This window comes from Hyla sarda, chromosome 7 (genome assembly GCF_029499605.1).
Source record: "Hyla sarda isolate aHylSar1 chromosome 7, aHylSar1.hap1, whole genome shotgun sequence".
Taxonomy (NCBI): domain Eukaryota; kingdom Metazoa; phylum Chordata; class Amphibia; order Anura; family Hylidae; genus Hyla; species Hyla sarda.
Genome location: NC_079195.1, coordinates 91805665 through 91826674, shown reverse-complemented (window position 1 = coordinate 91826674; position 21010 = coordinate 91805665). Strand labels below are relative to the sequence as shown.

General features: G+C 39.6%; 1 protein-coding gene across 1 annotated transcript in view; it reads right to left on the bottom strand.

Moving 5' to 3' along the window:
• The window catches only part of PCDH15 (protocadherin related 15), a 1516206-nt gene that overhangs the window by 266697 nt on the left and 1228499 nt on the right, over nt 1-21010 (bottom strand). Inside the window, exon 27 of the mRNA XM_056530010.1 lies at nt 13041-13181. Within this exon, the coding sequence (XP_056385985.1) occupies nt 13041-13181 (141 nt within the window). The remainder of the gene's footprint in view (nt 1-13040; nt 13182-21010) is intronic.

Sequence of the window (21010 nt, the reverse complement as noted above, 5' to 3'; positions counted from 1 at the left end):
ACCTTTCACTTTTTTTTTACATTTTGGTATGTTGGGGTCTTATCCTAAAATCAACAAAATAAAAGTCTTTCCCCACTAGTCTTTCTCTTCACCCATAATAAGAATGTGAAAACAGATTGTTAGAATTTGTTTGCAAATGTATTGAAAAGGAAAAGCCTAATTACATTTTGCATTGACATAAGTATTCAGACCCTTTACTCAGTACTTAGTTTAAGTTTTGGCAGCAATTGCAGCCACAAGGTTTACACACCTGAATTTGGGGAATTTCTATTCTTCTCTGCAGATCCTCTCTGTCATGTTGGATGGAGACTGTCTGTGGACAGCCATTTTCAGGTCTCTCCAGAGATGGGTTCTTTCTGGGCAACTCAAGGATATGCATAGAGCTGTCCCTTAGCCACTCCTGTGTTGTCTTAACTGTGTGCTCAAGGTCATTGTATTGTTGGAAGGTGAACCTTTGGGCCAGGCCGAGGTCCAGAGTGCTTTGGATCAGGTTTTCATTGAGAATATCTCTGTGCTTTGCTTCATTCAGCTTTCCCTCAACCTTGATCAGTCTTCCTGTCCCAGCTGCTGAACAACACCCCACAGCATGATTTGGCCACCACCATGATTCACTGTAGGGGTGGTATTGTACAGGTGATGAGTAGTGCTTGGTTTCCTCCTTACAATTGAGGCTTACAATTTCTGATTTCATTAGTCTCGAAAATCTTGTTTCTCAAAGTCTGAGAGTCTTTTTGCAAACCTTATGTAGGCTTTCAAGTTTATTTTACTGGAGAGAGCCTTCTTTATGGCCACTCTATAAAATGGTGGTGGAGTGTTGCAGTGATGGCTGACTTTTTGGATGTTTCTCCAATCTGCACACATGATCTTTTGGAGCTCAGTCATTGAGCTATTGGTCACCCCTCTTGCCAACACACTTCTTAGTTTGGTTGGGCAGACAGCTCTAGGAAGAGTCATGATTGTTTCAAATTTCCATGGCAGAATTCTGGATTTCACTGTTCTCTTGGGAACTTTCAGGGCAACAGAGAGACCTTTTATAGGCAGGACTATATCTTTTCAAATCATGACTAATCAATTTACTTTATCACAGGTGAACTCCAATCCAGGTATAAAAATATTTCAGAGATGATGAAGGGAAAAGGAAAAACCCAAGAACTAAATTTTAAGTGTCATAGCAAAGGGTCTGAATAATTTTGTCCATGTGAAATTCTGGTTACTCTTTTTAAAACGTGGAACAAAAAAAGTTAAAATTTGGAATTCACTTTGTCTTTATGGAGTATTAAGTGCAGAATGATGTGGGACAACGTATTTTATTATTTTAGCACAAGGCTTGTATTGTATCCACTCTACAATGCACTGTACACTGAGGACAAGTAGGGCTCTGTACACTGAGGAAAAGCAGGGCTCTGTGCACTGAGGACAAGCAGGGCTCTGTGCACTGAGGACAAGCAGGGCTCTGTACACCTAGGACAAGCAGGGCTCTGTACACTGAGGACAAGCAGGGCTCTGTGCAGTGAGGACAGGCAGGGCTCTGTACACTGAGGACAAGCAGGGCTCTGTACACTGAGGACAAGCAGGGCTCTGTGCACTGAGGACAAGCAGGGCTCAGATGCAATGAGTCTCTATAACACACTCCCAGCTCACACATCGGGAAGACTGACAAGCCAGGAGCTTGCACAGAGCCCTACTTGTCCTGCCCACAGTAACTTTATTTGGTCTCCTCACAGAGACACACAGGCTGGAGGGACACTGCAGGGACAGCATTTTTTCACCCAAAAATATAAAAAAAAAAATTGTACATAAATGTATACATAATGGTATAATCTACATTAAAGAAAAAGTTTTTGCTAATGACTGGTACACTTTAATGTGTATGCATAGTGTATATGTCAAATGTGTCAAACGTTAACTTACTTTCCCTATAAGCTGTGAAACACATAGCGCCGACTGAAAAACGGATGTGTACAAGCAATATTTGCTGCCTGCTCCTTGTAGAGTGAACTGATACATTGAAAACAATCATTTTGTTTTTTCAGATCTGAATAATAGGCAAACTATGAGGGTTCGTCTGTTGCACAATACATCCTTATCCATCTCATATAAATATATGCTGCAGCTCTAGAAAACCACAGCCTAGTAATTCAACTCCATACCAAGCCAATCTTTTCATGAAAGTGAATGCACAATCCATTAATTGCTTTGAGACATGCTAGCTCTGCATAAATATTAATGGTAATAATTTTTAATTTGCCTTTCCTAAAAAGCCTAGTGGTATAAGTAAAAAGGTGCTATGTATGCATTAGGATATTTTACATTGCCCAAATGAGTAATATCCATAGTAAATATTCATACCAAGATAGAACTGCATTGAAGAAAAAAAAGTTACAGCAGCTGCTATAAAGTAAAAAAAAAAAAAAAAAAAAAAAATCCTTTGCATAGCAAATTGTTCTTTATACGTGCTAGCCGAAGCAAGCAAATTAAAATGGAATACTAGCATACTACTCAATTATTTTTGCCCATTAACTCGAGTTAATTGAAATGGGGTAAGCAGAATTTTTATAATATACATCATCATAGCCTTAATCAGTGAAACCTACCACTTCCCACATTACTTATTTGATTTGCATAAATTAAAGCTGAATGTTTTTTTTTTTAATTATTATGGTTTCAGAAATAAAGGATTAAAGGGTTATTTCACTTTTGTAAATAGTGTTGGGATATGTTATCTCAATATGATCAAGGGGGTCGCGCAATCCTAAAAAGGTTCCACAATGTTAATTTTAGTGATGCATCCACTTTACTGCTTTTCCCTGCACTGTGGCACCCCAACCAACCTTGGTAAAGGAAATTGCAGCACTTGAGTAGAGTTTGCTACAGTTCCTAGCAAAAGCCAGTTATTCGGAACACCACTGTTTTGGGGCAACTTACATAAAGATGCAGCTGTAAATAAGCACTGCAGCCCTGTTATTCTTGGGATGGTGGGGATCCTAGTGGTCGGACATATGGTATTATGTTTATATAGGCAGACCATGCAACTGCTATGTGGCCTGTGGGACAGGGGGGCTCGACTGTGGTTGTCTGGTCTTTGTATATAGGCACCTGCACCACTGCTCACAAACCTTCCTGTACTATGCTGATGGCTCAGCAGATCTTTCTGAAGGGACTGCAGTAAATCTCGATCTAGTAGTGTATCGACAATCCCCTGTCAGGCACCCGAAGTCAGAGCTCAGGCGATTAGTAGGACCCTATAGCTAAATCAGTAGGAAGGGGGGGTCCATTCCTAAATTTTGCTATGGGGCCCTATAAATTCTAGTTACACCCCTGGGTCAGACCCCCAACAATTATGAAATTATGGTTTATCTTTGTGATACATCATTACAAAAGTGATATTTTAAACCATTGTACAGAAAACTGCAGCTTGCCCAATTTAGTGATAACATTCTGTGCAAAATACGTGGCTAGAGTGTCTCTATGGTAAAGAGGATGCAGTGCAAAACTAGCATTTATAATAAGGATTAATAAGGATCTCAGTGGTCTGACCCTTACTGATGATAAACATAGCCTAGTGATATAGCTTTATTTTACTACAATTTAATAACCGAAAGCATTTGATAACAATTTTTTGGAATTATTTCTTGGAATTTTCTTTCTACCTTTCACATAGCTTTCTTTAAGTGGACTCCATATTAGTGTGGCAGAAGACAATTTCAAACATTTATAGCTATGGTTGTAGGAAGAAGATTTCCCATGCCTTTAGCTTCTAGAATATATGGTCATACATAACATTATATGGTAGATATAGAGAGATCTGTAAAAACATGTACAAAGGAAAAATGTTGCCCATGACACACAGCCAAATTCCTTCTTTCATTTTTAAAAGGACATTTAAAATATCCAAGCTGTAATCTGACATGTTGCTCTAGGTATCACATATATTTTCCTTTGCATTCGTAAATGTTTTCCTTTGTGAGTATTAAATTGCATGTAGGTCCTATCTTTCCAATACAGCATCTTGCCCAGCTTATGGTTTAAGGCTCATAATTGTGCTGGGAATTGTTACAATAAAAAAAAAATAATAATCAAGAAACTCTGGTAAATTGCCAAAAAGTGTTGAGAAACTAATGAAAGGGAAAAAAAAAACAGCCCATTAGCTCTATTTAGAGGCTTTTTAGGGTTACTATTATTAGAATAAACTTTATTTAAATTTATCACTGCATTAAAAAAGATGTGATACAAAAAACTTGTTTAACAAACAGCCACTAAGAGTCAATATTTCATAAATGTTATCATTGGACTCTGGTCTCCTAATAGTAGGTAGAATCAGTAGTGTCAGTAGGCTGAAACCTGCCCATGACAGGGAGAGATACTTTAGTGTCAGGTTGAAGGAGAGCTCAGACCATACGTACTTTAGAAAAATGTATGCACAACATGCAAATGTTCTTTTTCTAGTCACATGGCCGCACCACCTCCTCCTTCCCAAACTATTTTCATTAATAATGATGTTCCCTGTGCTCAGAGATGTCAATCAAGACCATTTGAGAAGGGAATGGGACTGGTCAATGTTACTATAAATGTCCATGCTCTGACCTCTGTGACTAGATAAAGGTAATTTGCCTATGAGGATTGGGGCAACAAATTTTGTTTACATAAACATCACCCAGACAGACTCCTGGCCTTTAAGAATGTACTGGGGGCAGTAATAATAGGGTACTCCGCCAATATTTTCCCTTATCCAAAGGATAGGGGAAGAAATGTCTGATTGTGGGGGGTGCTAGTCTCAGCCCTGGCACTCCAGTCATCAGGTTCATGGTAAAAACTCTGTCATGCCCCCTCCATTCATGTCAATATAAGGAGGCGTGATGGCTATGTATGTACTAGCCGTTACTCCCCCTCCCATAGACATGAATGAAGGGGATGTGGCATGACTTCACAAAAATGGAAGCTCCAAGCTTCCGTGTTCAAGAACGTTGAAGAGCTATCCTAGAGATCGGCAGGGGGACCCAGCGGCCAGACCCCCTTTTGGATAGGGGATGAGATGTTTTAAGGTAAAGTATCCCTTTAACCCCTTAAGGACATGCGTACTGCGTAGCGTCACTTATGGCACCGCACCGTACATTGCAGCTCTCAGCAGCCAAGGACCCACCAGTAATGGCAGACATCAGCGATTGTGCTGATGTCTGCCATTAACCCCTCAGATGCCGTGATCAATTCAGATCACAGCATCTGGGGCAGTGAGAAAAACTTAGAAAAGCCCCTCCCTCAATAAAGGTTAAATCATCCCTTTCACCCAAGTTAATACACAAAAGCGTAAAAAACATAAATCATAAACATATTTGGTATCGTCGTATGCGTAAAGTTCCCGAACTATAAAAATGATGATTCCCAAACAGCGTAAACGTAAAAAAAAATACAAACAAGTCAAAAATGGATTTTTTCTTTTATAAAAAGCGATTAAAAAGTCACATATGTGCAAATGTGGTACTAAAACAAACTACAGATCATGGTGCAAAAAATGAGCCCACATCACTGAATACGGAAAAATAAGAAAGTTAGAGGTGGTCAAAATAGGGCAATTTTAACCCCTTAAGGACATAGGGCGTATCCATACGCCCCCGTTTCCAAGTCCTTAAGGACCGAGGGCGTATGGATACGCCCTGAGCATTTCCGGCCCCCGCCGCTAGCCGGAGGGGAGCCGGAGCCGGATGCCTACTGAAATCGTTCAGCAGGCATCCCGGCATATCGCCCAGGGGGGTCATTATGTCCCCCCATGTTGGCGATTGCCGCAGATCGCTGGACAATTCAGTCCAGCGATCTGCGGCAGATTCCGGGTCAATCGGGTCTCCAGTGACCCGATGACCCGGAATTACTGGCTAATCGGCCAGTAAACAGCCAGAGCCAGCAGGGGTGAGGTGGCACTGGTGCCACCTCACGATCGCCCTGATTCGTCGGCCGGATTCCCGGCCGACCAATCAGGGCGCCTGCTGCGGGTGTCACTCCCGCAACCCGCTCCGCCCCTCTTCCGGAGGACGTGAGCGGGAAGACGACCCCCGGTGCTGGGGACCCCGATCCCCGGCGTCCCTGTTGGGATCGGGGCCCCAGGAGTGACGGTGGCGGCGAGGGACTGACCTGTGCGGCGGCATCGTGGAGCAGCAGCAGGAGGTGAGTGACAGCCTCCTGCTGTTGCTTAGCAACAGCTCCCAGCATGCGAAAAGGGCATTCTGGGAGCTGTAGTTATGCAACAGCAGGAGGCAGACCACTACAACTCCCAGCATGTCCTTATGGGCATGCTGGGACTTGTAGTTTTGCAACAGCTGGAGGCACATTCTTTCTATGGAAAAGTGTACCTTCAGCTGTTGTATAACTACAACTCCCAGCTTGCACAATCAGCTAAAGTGCATGCTGGGAGTTGTAGTGGTGCATCTGGTGGTTGCATAACTACAACTCCCAGCATGCCCGTTGGCTGTCGGTGACTGCTGAGAGTTGTAGTTTTGCAACAGCTGAAGGCACACTGAGTTAAGTAGCAAACCAGTGTGTCTCCAGCTGTTGCATAACTACAATCCCCAGCATCCCCAGCCAATGTAGTATGCCTCCGGCTGTTGCATAACTACAAGACCCAGCATGCCCTTCTGCTGTCTGTACATGCTGGGGGTTGTAGCTTTTGCAACAGCTGAAGGCACACTGGTTGCAAAACACTGAGTTTGTTACCAAACTCGGTGTTTCACAACCTGTGTGTCTCCAGCTGTTGCAAAACTACAACTCCCAGCATGCACTGATAGACCGTACATGCTGGGAATTGTAGTTTTGCAACAACTGGAGGTATTTCCCCCCCCCCCCCCCCATGTGAACGTACAGGGTACACTCACATGGGCGGAGGATTACAGTAAGTATCCGGCTGCAAGTTTGAGTTGCGGCAAATTTTCTGCCGCTGCTCAAACTGCCAGCGAGAAACTACTGTGAACCCTCCGCCCGTGCCACTGTACCCTAAAAACACTACACTACACTAACACAAAATAAAAAGTAAAAAACACTACATATACACATACCCCTACACAGCCCCCCTCCCCAATAAAAATGAAAAACGTCTGGTACGCCACTGTTTCCAAAACGAAGCCTCCAGCGGTTGCAAAACTACAACTCCCAGCATCCACTGATAGACCGTACATGCTGGGAGTTGTAGTTTTGCAACAGCTGGATGCCCCCCCCAATGTGAACGTACGGGTACACTCACATGGGCGGAGGATTACAGTAAGTATCCGGCTGCAAGTTTGAGCTGCGGCAAATTTTCTGCTGCAGCTCAAGCTGCCAGCGAGAAACTACTGTGAACCCCCACCCGTGTGACTGTACCCTAAAAACACTAAACTAACACAAAATAAAAAGTAAAAAAAACACTACATATACACATACCCCTACACAGCCCCCCTCCCCAATAAAAATGAAAAACGTCTGGTACGCCACTGTTTCCAGAACGGAGCCTCCAGCTGTTGCAAAACAACTACTCCCAGTATTGCCAGATAGCCACTGACTGTCTAGGCATGCTGGGAGTTTTACAACAGCTGGAGGCACCCTGTTTGGGAATCCCTGGCGTAGAATACCTCTATGTCCACCCCTATGCAAGTCCCTAATTTAGGCCTCAAATGCACATGGCGCTCTCACTTTGGAGCCCTGTCGTATTTCAAGGCAACAGTTTAGGGTCACATATGGGGTATCGCCGTACTCGGGAGAAATTGGGCTTCAAATTTTAGGGGTGATTTTCTGCTATTACCCTTTTTAAAAATGTAAAATTTTTGGGAAAACAAGCATTTTAGGTAAAAAAAAAAATTTTTTTTTTACATATACAGAAGTCATGAAACACCTGTGGGGTATAAAGGTTCACTTAACCCCTTGTTACGTTCCCCGAGGGGTCTAGTTTCCAAAATGGTATGCCATGTGTTTTTTTTTTTGCTGTCCTGGCACCATAGGGGCTTCCGAAATGCGGCATGCCCCCAGAGCAAAATTTGCTTTCAAAAAGCCAAATGTGACTCCTTCTCTTCTGAGACCTGTAGTGCGCCAGCAGGGCACTTTTCACCCCCATATGGGGTGTTTTCTGAATCGTGAGAAATTGGGCTTCAAATTTTGGGGGGGTGTCTTCTGCTATTACACTTTTTAAAAATGTAAAAATTTTGGGAAACCAAGCATTTTAGGTAAAAAAAAAAAAAAAAATTCACATATGCAAAAGTCGTGAAACACCTGTAGGGTATTAAGGTTCACATTACCCTTGTTACGTTCCCCAAGGGGTCTAGTTTCCAAAATGGTATGCCATGTGTTTTTTTTTTGCTGTTCTGGCACCATAGGGGCTTCCTAAATGCGGCATGCCCCCAGAGCAAAATTTGCTTTAAAAAAGCCAAATGTGACTCCTTCTCTTCTGAGACCTGTAGTGCGCCAGCAGAGCACTTTTCACCCCCATATGGGGTGTTTTCTGAATCGTGAGAAATTGGGCTTCAAATTTTGGGGGGGTGTCTTCTGCTATTACACTTTTTAAAAATGTAAAAATTTTGGGAAACCAAGCATTTTAGGTAAAAAAAAAAAAAAAAATTCACATATGCAAAAGTCGTGAAACACCTGTAGGGTATTAAGGTTCACATTACCCTTGTTACATTCCCCAAGGGGTCTAGTTTCCAAAATGGTATGCCATGTGTTTTTTTTTTTGCTGTTCTGGCACCATAGGGGCTTCCTAAATGCGGCATGCCCCCAGAGCAAAATTTGCTTTAAAAAAGCCAAATGTGACTCCTTCTCTTCTGAGACCTGTAGTGCGCCAGCAGAGCACTTTTCACCCCCATATGGGGTGTTTTCTGAATCGGGAGAAATTGGGCTTCAAATTTTTTTTTTTTTTTCTGCTATTACCATTTTTAAAAATGTAAAAATTTTGGGAAACCAAGCATTTTAGGTAAAAAAATAAATAAATTTCACATATGCAAAAGTCGTGAAACACCTGTAGGGTATTAAGGTTCACATTACCCCTTGTTACGTTCCCCGAGGGGTCTAGTTTCCAAAATGGTATGCCATGTGTTTTTTTTTGCTGTTCTGGCACCATAGGGGCTTCCTAAATGCGGCATGCCCCCAGAGCAAAATTTGCTTTCAAAAAGCCAAATGTGACTCCTTCTCTTCTGAGACCTGTAGTGCGCCAGCAGAGCAATTTTCACCCCCATATGGGGTGTTTTCTGAATTGGTAGAAATTGGGTTTCAAATTTTGGGGGGTATTTTCTGCTATTACCCTTTTTAAAAATGAAAAATCAAGCATTTTAGGTAAAAAAAAAAATTATTTTTTTTACATATGCAAAAGTCGTGAAACACCTGTAGGGTATTAAGGTTCACTTTACCCTTGTTACGTTCCCTGAGGGGTCTATTTTCCAAAATGGTATGCCATGTTTTTTGTTTTTTTTTGCTGTCCTGGCACCATAAGGGCTTCCTAAAGGTGACATGCCCCCCAAAAACCATTTGTCGCTCCTTCCCTTCTGAGCCCTCTACTGCGCCCGCCAAACAATTAACATAGACATATGAGGTATGTGCTTACTCGAGAGAAATTGGGTTTCAAATATAAGTAAAAATTTTCTCCTTTTTATCCCTTGCAAAAATTCAAAAATTGGGTCTACAAGAACATGCAAATGTAAAAAATGAAGATTTTGAATTTTCTCCTTCACTTTGCTGCTATTCCTGTGAAACACCTAAAGGGTTAATACACTTACTGAATATCATTTTGAATACTTTGGGGGGTGTAGTTTTTATAATGGGGTCTTTTATGGGGTATTTCTAATATGAAGACCCTTCAAATCCACTTCAAACCTGAACTGGTCCATGAAAAATAGCGAGTTTGAAAATTTTGTGAAAAATTGTAAAATTGCTGCTGAACTTTTAAGCCCTCTGGTGTCTTCCAAAAGTAAAAACTCATAAATTTTATGATGCAAACATAAAGTAGACATATTGTATATGTGAACCCAAAAAAAAAAAATATTTTGAATATCCATTTTCCTTACAAGCAGAGAGCTTCAAAGTTAGAAAAATGCAAAATTTTCATTTTTTTCATCAAATTTGGGGATTTTTCACCAAGAAAGGATGCAAGATACCACAAAATTTTACCACTAAGTTAAAGTAGAATATGTCACGGAATCTCGGAATCAGAATGATAACTAAAAGCAATCCAGAGTTATTAATGTTTAAAGTGACAGTGGTCAGAATTGCAAAAAATGCTCTGGTCCTTAAGGTGAAAAAGGGCTCGGTCCTTAAGGGGTTAAACATACTGGTTTTGTAGAAAAAAAAGGTTGTGATTTTTTAAAAGCAGTTCAACAATAGAAATGTATGTAACCTATGGGTATCATTTTAATCGTATTGACCCAGAGAATAAAGAAGACCTGTAATTTTTACTGTAAAGTGTACAGCGTGAAAACAACCCCCCCCCCCCCCCCCCCAAAAAAAAAAAAAATGTTTTTTCAAAGTTATGATTTTTGTTTACATTTCCTTACACAAATTTTTTTTGGGGGGGGGGTTACCATACATTTTAAGGTGAAATGAGTGATGTCATTACAAAGGACAACTGGTCAAGCAAAAAACAAGTCCCATATGGGTCTGTGAATGAAAATATAAAAGAGTTATGGATTTTTAGAAGAGGAGGAGGAAAAAACAAAAAACACAAAAATTAAATTGGCTTAAAACTTTTTTTCTGTATAATCAATTGGTGCCAGAAATGTAAACAGATTTGCAAATTGCTTCTATTAAAAAATCTTAATCCTTCCAGTACTTATTAGTTGCTGAATACTACAGAGGAAATTCTTTGCTTTTTGGAACACAGAGCTCTATGCTGACATCATGACCACAGTGCTCTCTGCTGACATCTCTGTCCATTTTAAGAACTGTCCAGAGTAGGAGAAAATCCCCATAGAAAACATATGCTGCTCTGAACAGTTCCTAAAATGGACAGAGATGTCAGCAGAGTGAGCTGTGGTCATAATGTCAGTAGAGAGCACTGTGTTCCAAAAAGAAAATAATTTGCTCTGTAGTATTCAGCAGCTAATAAGTACTGAAAGGATTAACATTTTTTTAACCCCTTAAGGACCAAGCCCATTTTCACCTTAAGGACCAGGCCATTTTGCATTTTAGTTTTTTCCTCCTCACCTTCTAAAATCCATAATCTTTTATATTTCCATCTACAGACCCATATAAGTACAATTGTACTTTGTAATGAAATCTTTCATTTTACCATAAAATGTATGGCAAACCCCCCCAAAAAAAATTTTTAGGGAGGAAATTTGAATGAAAACCACAATTTTGTACATTTTGGAGGGTTTCGTTTTCACACTGTACAATTTACGGTAAAAATGACATGTGTTCTTTATTCTGTGGGTCAATACGATTAAAATGATACCAATGGCTAGAAACTTTCATATTTTTGTGCCGCTTAAAAAAATCTAAATCTTTTTGTACAAAATCAGTAATCTAAAATCACCTTATTTTTACCACCTATAACTTTTTCATTTTTTCCGTATATAGGGTGGTATGAGGGCTCATTTTTTGTGCCGTAATCTGTACTTTTTATCGATACCACATATATAAAACTTTTATATCATTTTTAATAAAAAAAAACGTTTTATAAAATATGACAAAAAAAGCATAATTTTTTGACTTTTTAAAATGTTTTACTTTTACTTTGTTCACCGTACGGGAATATCCACATTATATTTTGATAGTTCAGACATTTACACACTTGGAGATACCAAATATGTTTATTAAAAAAAATACGCTTTTTGGGGGTAAAATGGGAAAAACTGACAATTTTTATTTTTATTGGGGGAGGGGATTTTTAACTTTTTTTAACTTTTTATTTTTAAATTTTTCAACATTTTTTTAAACACTTTTTATATCCCCATAGGGGACTATTTATAGCAATCATTTGATTGCTAATACTGTTCATTGCTATGCACTGATCAGTAGTATCGGCTTTCTCCTGCTCTGGTCTGCTCGATCTCAGACCAGAGCAGGAGATGCCGGGAGACGGATGTAGGCAGATGAGGGGACATCTGTCCACCATTACAGATGATCGGATCGCCGCAGCATTTTATCATGCGCACCGATGCTCGCGGTCATACACAGGATGTAAATGTACATCCTGATGCACAAAGTACCACCAAAAGGGGACGTTAAGGGGTTAACAGAAGTAATTTACAAATCTGTTTAAGTTTCTGGCACCAGTTGAGTTAAAAAGAAAAGTTTTCCACTGGAATACCCCTTTAAGGTCAAAATGGGCTGTGTCTTTAAGGGGTTAAGGTCCAAATACAACTGTTAGTTTACCTTAAATGATTTTGGCCATGGGTTTTATTTGACATTTTACATTCTCCTTTCTATAGTTTGGCTCAATATTTTCTATATTTTCACGTTATCAATATTATAAACAATAGCTTGATAGAATTATCTTTCTAGAAACACCATTCTTAATTGAGAGACCTCAACAAAATCATTAACATTATGCACACATGTCCGAAGTGAAAGCCTTGGAGATAATGGGGGAGATTCATCAAAACCTGTCCAGAGGAAACGTTGCTGAGTTGCCCATAGCAACCAATCAGCTTGCTTCTTTTATTTTTAACAAGGCCTCTGCGAAATGAAAGAAGTGATCAGATTGGTTCCTTATGGGCATCTCAGCAACTTTTCCTCTTCACAGATTTTGATAAATCTCCCCCAATATCTTGTGCTTGGCGGACTGAATCGGCCATTATACTGTATTTTAGACTGTTGGTGAATAGATACAGAGAGATAAATAAACAAGATGGAGAGGATATATTCATAGGCTACAATGAGTTAACTAAAACTGTATATCTGCAAAAACAGAGACATATTTTCAGTCCTTTCCTGTAGTTTGAAAATATATTCGTCCAATGTTTAGAAAAAATGGGACATAATAGAATAGAAGTCAGGGCATACTGTCCTCAGTGAGATGGGAATGTCTGCTTCTTAAAAAATGTTCTGAAATTTATGAAGAGAAACATCACTTTCACAGTAAATGAACTGTAACTTACTTTTAGAAGCTGCTCGTAGATTAAATCTAGCCACTTGCATAGAATCGGCTTGAATTCTGAGTTCATAGCTTGTAGTATTTTCATAGTCCAGTGACTTTATGACAGAGATAACCCCTGTGATGTTATCAATGGCAAATAGACCTGCATTGAGGGGAAAAGGTTTAAGAAGATTATTTTCAAAATAAATTTAGAAGATCAAAGATTGGAAGTGCTGGATTAATAAAGTCAAGTTAGCAAACAATTCCTTCTATCTTTGTCCAATCTAATATTTTTGTCCAAGAAAAAGCAAAAATTACCAATTTAGCTAATGCATTTTTTTTAAAGGGGTACTCAACCCCTAGACATCTTATCCCCTATGTCAGGGGATACAATGTCTGATCCCGGGGGTCCCGCCGCTGGGGACCCCCACAATATAGCATTAAGCACCCACCTGTATCTGCTCCCGGCAGCGCTGGAGGTTCTGGCTCCCGACCACGAAATGGAAGATTGCCCCCGTGTGATGTCATGCCCCACCCTCCCAATGCAAGTCTATGGGAGGGGGCTTGACAGCTGTCACGCCCCCTCCGATAGGCTTGCATTGAGGGGGCGGAGAAAGATTTAACACGGGGGCGGGACCCCCGCGATCAGGCATCTTATCCCCTATCCTTTGGAATAGGTTCTCTAAGGGTCAGAACTTAGTCTTCTTAAAGGAGTACTCCAGTGGAATTTTTTTCTTTTAATCAATGGGGCCAAAAGTTAAACAGATTTGTAAATTGCTTCTATTTAAAAATCTTAATCCTTCCATTACTTATCAGCTGCTGTATGCTGCAGAGGAAATTGTAGATTTCTTTTCTGTCTGACCAGTGTTCTCTGCTCACCTTAGTCCATCTCAGGAACTGTGCAGAGTAGAAGACAATCCCCATATCAAACCTCTCGTGCTCTGGACAGTTTCTGGCATGGAGGTGGCAGCAGAGAACACTGTGGTCAGACAGAAATGAACTTTACAACTTCCTGTGGAGCATACAGCAGCTGGAAGGATTAAAATTTTTAATTTACAAAACTGTTGAACTTTTTGGCACCAGTTGATTAGAAAAAAAAAATCCACCTCTTTAAAGTGGTTGTGCGTTCTTTCAGCTGATTCTGACAATTTTCCTATACACCTTAACCCCTTGCCACAAATGGATGCATATATATATACGTACAATTTTTCCTGTGACTTAACGCAAATGGACGTATATATATCGGGGCTGGGGCCGGCGATCGTATATCACGTGCACCCGCAGCAGCTGTCGCTGTTGGTTGCTATGGCTGCAGGCTGGATCGCACAGGCTGTACTGTGTGCAGCTGATCAGGTAATACTGTGCTGCAGTACAAATGTATTGCAGCATAGTATAACTTGTAAAAAGTGAGAACAAAAAATTGTCAATAAAAGTATGAAGGAAGTAAAAAAAAATTATAAATAAAATGCCCCTTTCGAAATAAAATCCCTGTATCATAAAAAAAAAACACAAATCATATACATATTAGGTATTGCCATGTCCTTAATGACATGTACTATAAAGATATAATGTAAATTATCCTGTATGGTGAACCCACGTAAAAAAAAAAAAATAAAATACTAAAAAGTGCAAAATTTGCCAATTTTAATACAAATTGAGGAATAAAAAGGATCAAAAGGTAGCTTTCATTCAATGTTGTCGGACAAAAAATAAAAAACTTACGGCTGTCGAAACATGATGACACAAAAAAGGGAAAAAAATTATTTTGCTCAGGAAAAGGAACATAAAAGGCTATATAAAATGGGTATCGCCATAATCATACCGACCCACAGAATAAATATAACATATTTAATGCACAGTGAACACCATAAAATAAATAATAAAAAAAAAAAAATGACAGAAATTTTCCAGTATTTCCCAATATTTGTGTCAACAATAATGCATCACTTATATAAAGTACTTTACAATATGTCACGGAAAAACAATCTCAGAATTGCTCCTCTCAGAAAAAGCATTTTAAAGTTATTACTAGAGATGATTTAATTTTTGAAAAATTTGATTTGGATAATTAGCCACATTTTTCTAAAAAAATTGATTTGATCTGAATAAATTTGCGGTAAATCGATATTAAAAATGGTTATTTCCGGGCTATAATAGTGATTAATACTGTAAGGTGCTATGTATTTTAATAATGTGTATAATAAAGTGTAAGGGGGAGATTTATCAAAACCTGTGCAGAGGAAAACTTGCCCAGTTGCCCATAGCAATCAATCAGCTAGCTTCTTTCATTTTTAGTAAGGCATGTGAAAAATGAAAGAAGCAATCTGATTGGTTGCTATGGGCAACCAGACAACTTTTCCTCTGAGCTTAATAATAGAAAAGATGACCTTTCATCAGGCGCTTGGAGGTCCAAGGAAATCTCACAACCAGGTCATGGAGGTGGATACGAATTCAAGCTTTATTAGTATACAACAACGCGTTTCGGGGTTAGCATACCCCTTCTTCAGATTGACAGATTTGTACAGTACAGTGCAACAGAGGGCTTTTTATACACACATTGATTGAAAAGCAAGATGGTGGCAGGGTCATAGGTTCAGGATGGGAGGTACAGCGAAAGCAATAGAAGTGTAGAAAAACTGGAAGCTAGATGTTTGGATTAAGTCTTGTACTTTTTACCTATACATAGGGATGGTAGTAACTTAAAAAGGAGAAAGAAAAAAGCTTTATTAAATAGTGTGAAAGAGAGATCTATGAGTTAATCCGGTTCACATACTGAGTGGAGGCTTGGTGCGCACTCGCTATAAACATAGCCATGCGTTCCACTGTGTGTAAACAACGGCCATATGTCACCGCTCTGTTTACAAACAGAGCGGAGATGCGGCGTGTAAGTAACCAGGGACGCGCCGCTAAGGAACGGGTCCACTGCATATGAACAGCGGCCACATGTCACCGCTCTGTTTGCAAACAGAGCGGAGACTCGGCATGTATGTTAGCAGGGACGCGTCGCTAGGGAGCGGGTCCCTGCAGATCTTACATTACAGAGCAAGCGCATGGTTTAGCGCTGCTCTGTATAAATTGGATGAAAGGAGTCTGTATGTTTGATGTAAACACAAATGTTAAAAGAACAGTATGCATGGTATCTAGGAATGAATATAATGCATGAATGTTTTAAAATAAAAATAGGTTAAGAATTCAGTAATTTAAAAAGCATGAAAAAATATATAAAATACCTAGATAAGGGGTGCATATATAGATAAATAAATAAAGATTGCACAGGTATATAGGCTAATAAAATAACAGGATAATATGAAAGTATATGTAGATAAATAGGTATTGAAATATATTAATATATAGGGAGTAAATATCTATAAATATATGAAGGAGTTCATGTGTGTGAAAATATATAAAAAATACATATACAAATATAAAAATCTATAGATAAAAAACACACATTGGTCCACAAATATGGGTAGCTCATAATAAGGAAAAAGGTTAAATATAAATATAAATATCCGCACAGCCATAATCACAAGTTACTCTCAATAAATTCATTTAGTCCCAGGGGCTGAAGTGTGCGTAATTTAAATATCCAAAAATTTTCACGCTGCCTAAGAATGTTGAATCGCTGGGGGACATCTTGCGGTAAATTTGCGGTAAATCGATATTAAAAATGGTTATTTCCGGGCTATAATAGTGATTAATACTGTAAGGTGCTATGTATTTTAATAATGTGAATAATAAAGTGTAAGGGGGAGATTTATCAAAACCTGTGCAGAGGAAAACTTGCCCAGTTGCCCATAGCAATCAATCAGCTAGCTTCTTTCATTTTTAGTAAGGCATGTGAAAAATGAAAGAAGCAATCTGATTGGTTGCTATGGGCAACCAGACAACTTTTCCTCTGAGCTTAATAATAGAAAAGATGACCTTTCATCAGGCGCTTGGAGGTCCAAGGAAATCTCACAACCAGGTCATGGAGGTGGATACGAATTCAAGCTTTATTAGTATACAACAACGCGTTTCGGGGTTAGCATACCCCTTCTTCAGATTGACAGATTTGTACAGTACAGTGCAACAGAGGGCTTTTTATACACACATTGATTGAAAAGCAAGATGGTGGCAGGGTCATAGGTTCAGGATGGGAGGTACAGCGAAAGCAATAGAAGTGTAGAAAAACTGGAAGCTAGATGTTTGGATTAAGTCTTGTACTTTTTACCTATACATAGGGATGGTAGTAACTTAAAAAGGAGAAAGAAAAAAGCTTTATTAAATAGTGTGAAAGAGAGATCTATGAGTTAATCCGGTTCACATACTGAGTGGAGGCTTGGTGCGCACTCGCTATAAACATAGCCATGCGTTCCACTGTGTGTAAACAACGGCCATATGTCACCGCTCTGTTTACAAACAGAGCGGAGATGCGGCGTGTAAGTAACCAGGGACGCGCCGCTAAGGAACGGGTCCACTGCATATGAACAGCGGCCACATGTCACCGCTCTGTTTGCAAACAGAGCGGAGACTCGGCATGTATGTTAGCAGGGACGCGTCGCTAGGGAGCGGGTCCCTGCAGATCTTACATTACAGAGCAAGCGCATGGTTTAGCGCTGCTCTGTATAAATTGGATGAAAGGAGTCTGTATGTTTGATGTAAACAGAAATGTTAAAAGAACAGTATGCATGGTATCTAGGAATGAATATAATGCATGAATGTTTTAAAATAAAAATAGGTTAAGAATTCAGTAATTTAAAAAGCATGAAAAAATATATAAAATACCTAGATAAGGGGTGCATATATAGATAAATAAATAAAGATTGCACAGGTATATAGGCTAATAAAATAACAGGATAATATGAAAGTATATGTAGATAAATAGGTATTGAAATATATTAATATATAGGGAATAAATATCTATAAATATATGAAGGAGTTCATGTGTGTGAAAATATATAAAAAATACATATACAAATATAAAAATCTATAGATAAAAAACACACATTGGTCCACAAATATGGGTAGCTCATAATAAGGAAAAAGGTTAAATATAAATATAAATATCCGCACAGCCATAATCACAAGTTACTCTCAATAAATTCATTTAGTCCCAGGGGCTGAAGTGTGCGTAATTTAAATATCCAAAAATTTTCACGCTGCCTAAGCATGTTGAATCGCTGGGGGACATCTTTATTAATCTGTTCTATGGCGGATACCTTGAAGGCCGAAAAATCACCCTCATGATTAAAAGAAGCATGACGTGACACACTATGAAGCTGGTATTTGAGGGTAACATTGCTACGGTGTTTATTAATTCGGTTTCTTAAACACTGTGTGGTGCGGCCTACGTATTGCAGGCCACACGTGCATTGTAAGAGATATATAACATATTGGGAGTCACAGGATATATGTGATTTGATAGAAAAAATTTCTTTAGTGACCATAGAGTGAAATTCTTTTATCATATGTTTTAAATTTAAACAACATTTACAGCGCGCGTGATTGCACTTGAAACAACCATTCTTTTGTAAAAAGTTGGAAGGTTTGTTATGCAGAGTTTTTAAGTTACTTGGGGCGAGTATTTTTTTTAGGGAACGTGCTCGCCGAAAAGTGACTTGTGGTTTTGAAGGGAGAGTTTTTTGTAAAAAAGGATCATTTAAAAGGATGTTCCAATGTTTGGCGAGTATAGATGTAATGTCTTTTTTATTATTAGAAAAGGTGGTGATAAAATTGCAACATTGTTTGTCTATTGATGTGTCTACTGTCAAAGTTTTTTTGACAAGACAGTCAGATTGTGTTAGTTTGTTTGCTCTAGTTTTGGCAGAGGCTACGATTTTTTTCGGGTATTTTTTCGCTTGAAATCTACTGACAAGTAGTTTGCTCTGTTGGACATAGTCTGTCTTTAGGGTACAGTTGTGGCGAATGCGCAACTTTTCCTCTGCACATGTTTTGATAAATCTCCCCCTGTGTGTGTGTCACTTTTTTCTCTCTATTTTTTAGGTAGTTCTACTACTCCCAGCATGCAACAGACTGTTCCATGATGGGAGTAGTAGTACCTGTACTAATAGACAGATCCCCCTGGGTGTCACTCCTGACACCCGCTGCGATCGTCCTATATAATGTATAGATGTGGGCGGCTTTCTCCTGCACTCGCATCTCTGCAATAGATAGGACAATCGCATCGGGTGTCAGGAGTGACATCCACTATGATCTGTCCTTAACTGCAGGTACTACTGCTCCCAACATGGAGCACACTCTGCTCCATGTTGGGAGCTGTAGTACCTGTATTAAAGGAGTACTCTAGTGCAGAGTACTCCTGCTCTGTCCTGCCCGGGCTGCAAAATAAATGAAAATGAACCATCACTCACCTCCCTGGGTTCCCGCGGAGCGCCGCTACAGCTGATCGGTCCTCCAGTGCATCTCCTTCATACTTCCGGGTGTAACGAAGCGTCACATGGCGCTCAGCCTATCGCCGGCAGCCGCGATGTTCTGCCTCGCCCGGCGAAAGGCTGAGCGCCATGTGACGCTTCGTTACACCCGGAAGTATGAAGGAGATGCACCGGAGGACCGATCAGCTGTAGCGGCGCTCCGCGGGAACCCAAGGAGGTGAGTGATGATTCATTTTCATTTATTTTGCAGCCTGGGCAGGATAGAGCAGGAATACTCTGCACTAGAGTACTCCTTTAATAGACAGATCGCAACAGGTTTCACTTCTGACAATATATTATTGACTTCACAGTCTAGTGTAGGAAAGAACAGGTGATTAAAACAATTCAATGCCCTGTTTTCTTTCACACATTGATTTTACACCTTGTATTGTTTTTTTTTCCTTTTCAAATATATTGAAATATCCAAATACAATGTAAAGAGTGTTATAGCACCAATTACTTTCAACCGAGACAATATATGTATTTATAGTCGAATCTGGTTTTTCAGTGTTTAAACTTTTTTTGCATTTATTTTCAGTTACATGGTATATTTGCAAATTATACTGTTAATATGTCAGTCATCAGTTGCAAAAATATCCACTCAATGGCAGCTGTAAATATGTGATCTGAAGGAGTAAAGTATATGCTATAAAAGTACAGTATGCTTTCTTTGTAATTGAGAATAAAGAACTCCTTTTCATAACAACACTTTTCAAAAAGTTTAGGAACTGGTAAGGCCCTGCCTCAAGAGAATGTTTCATTTACAGTATATCATTTTAGTTTCATTCTCTAAATGTAAATATATAAAATATAAAATAATTTTATTTATTAGGTATTTTGAAACTTTAGCTTGTGGTTACCATGTTTCAAGTCCTCAATTCCTTTTTCAATTGCCTGTACAGTTAATGCAGTGTGATATTTGTAATTTATGTAGGCATACGATTAATGTGTATGTATATTGTTATTATGCTGCCTTCACTAGACTTCCAACTGTACACTGGGAGGTGTGGATGGGGAGTTGACCGGTAATTCAAATGCTGGTCTTATGTAAAAGCCCTCGGCTGTATGATGGGCTGGATTTATCTATCACACCTGTGGCTGCCTGTAATATCTACTCTAGCTTGGAGCTGGTGTGGATTTCTGAGACCCCCCCCCCCCACACACACACAATATTCAGAATGTGACCTGTTTCTCTCTGTGCATGGGCGGCGTATCGGCAGGTAGATAGATATCTTATCTTCCCTCTACTGAGCACAGGTGCAGCATGTAAGGACCTAAGACGTTCCATCAGGGAACTGTAGCAGTTATTACCAATGGCTCTGACTGTCCCCACAGGACATTGTCAGAGGAAGCAATTACTGCTTACTCACATGAGACTACACAGGGAGCAGGAGGAACAGTCACCGTTGCCCGGTAAAAGATACTAATGGCTCCATGCTCACTGTCTGTGTCATCAACAGGCTAATGAGGACTTTTTTGGGGGCATGTGGGGTAAGCTCTACCTCTTGCTCCCCTATATTCAACACATATATATGTCTTGGGCATGTTGAACTCTGAAATATTTCAGAATTTTGGAATT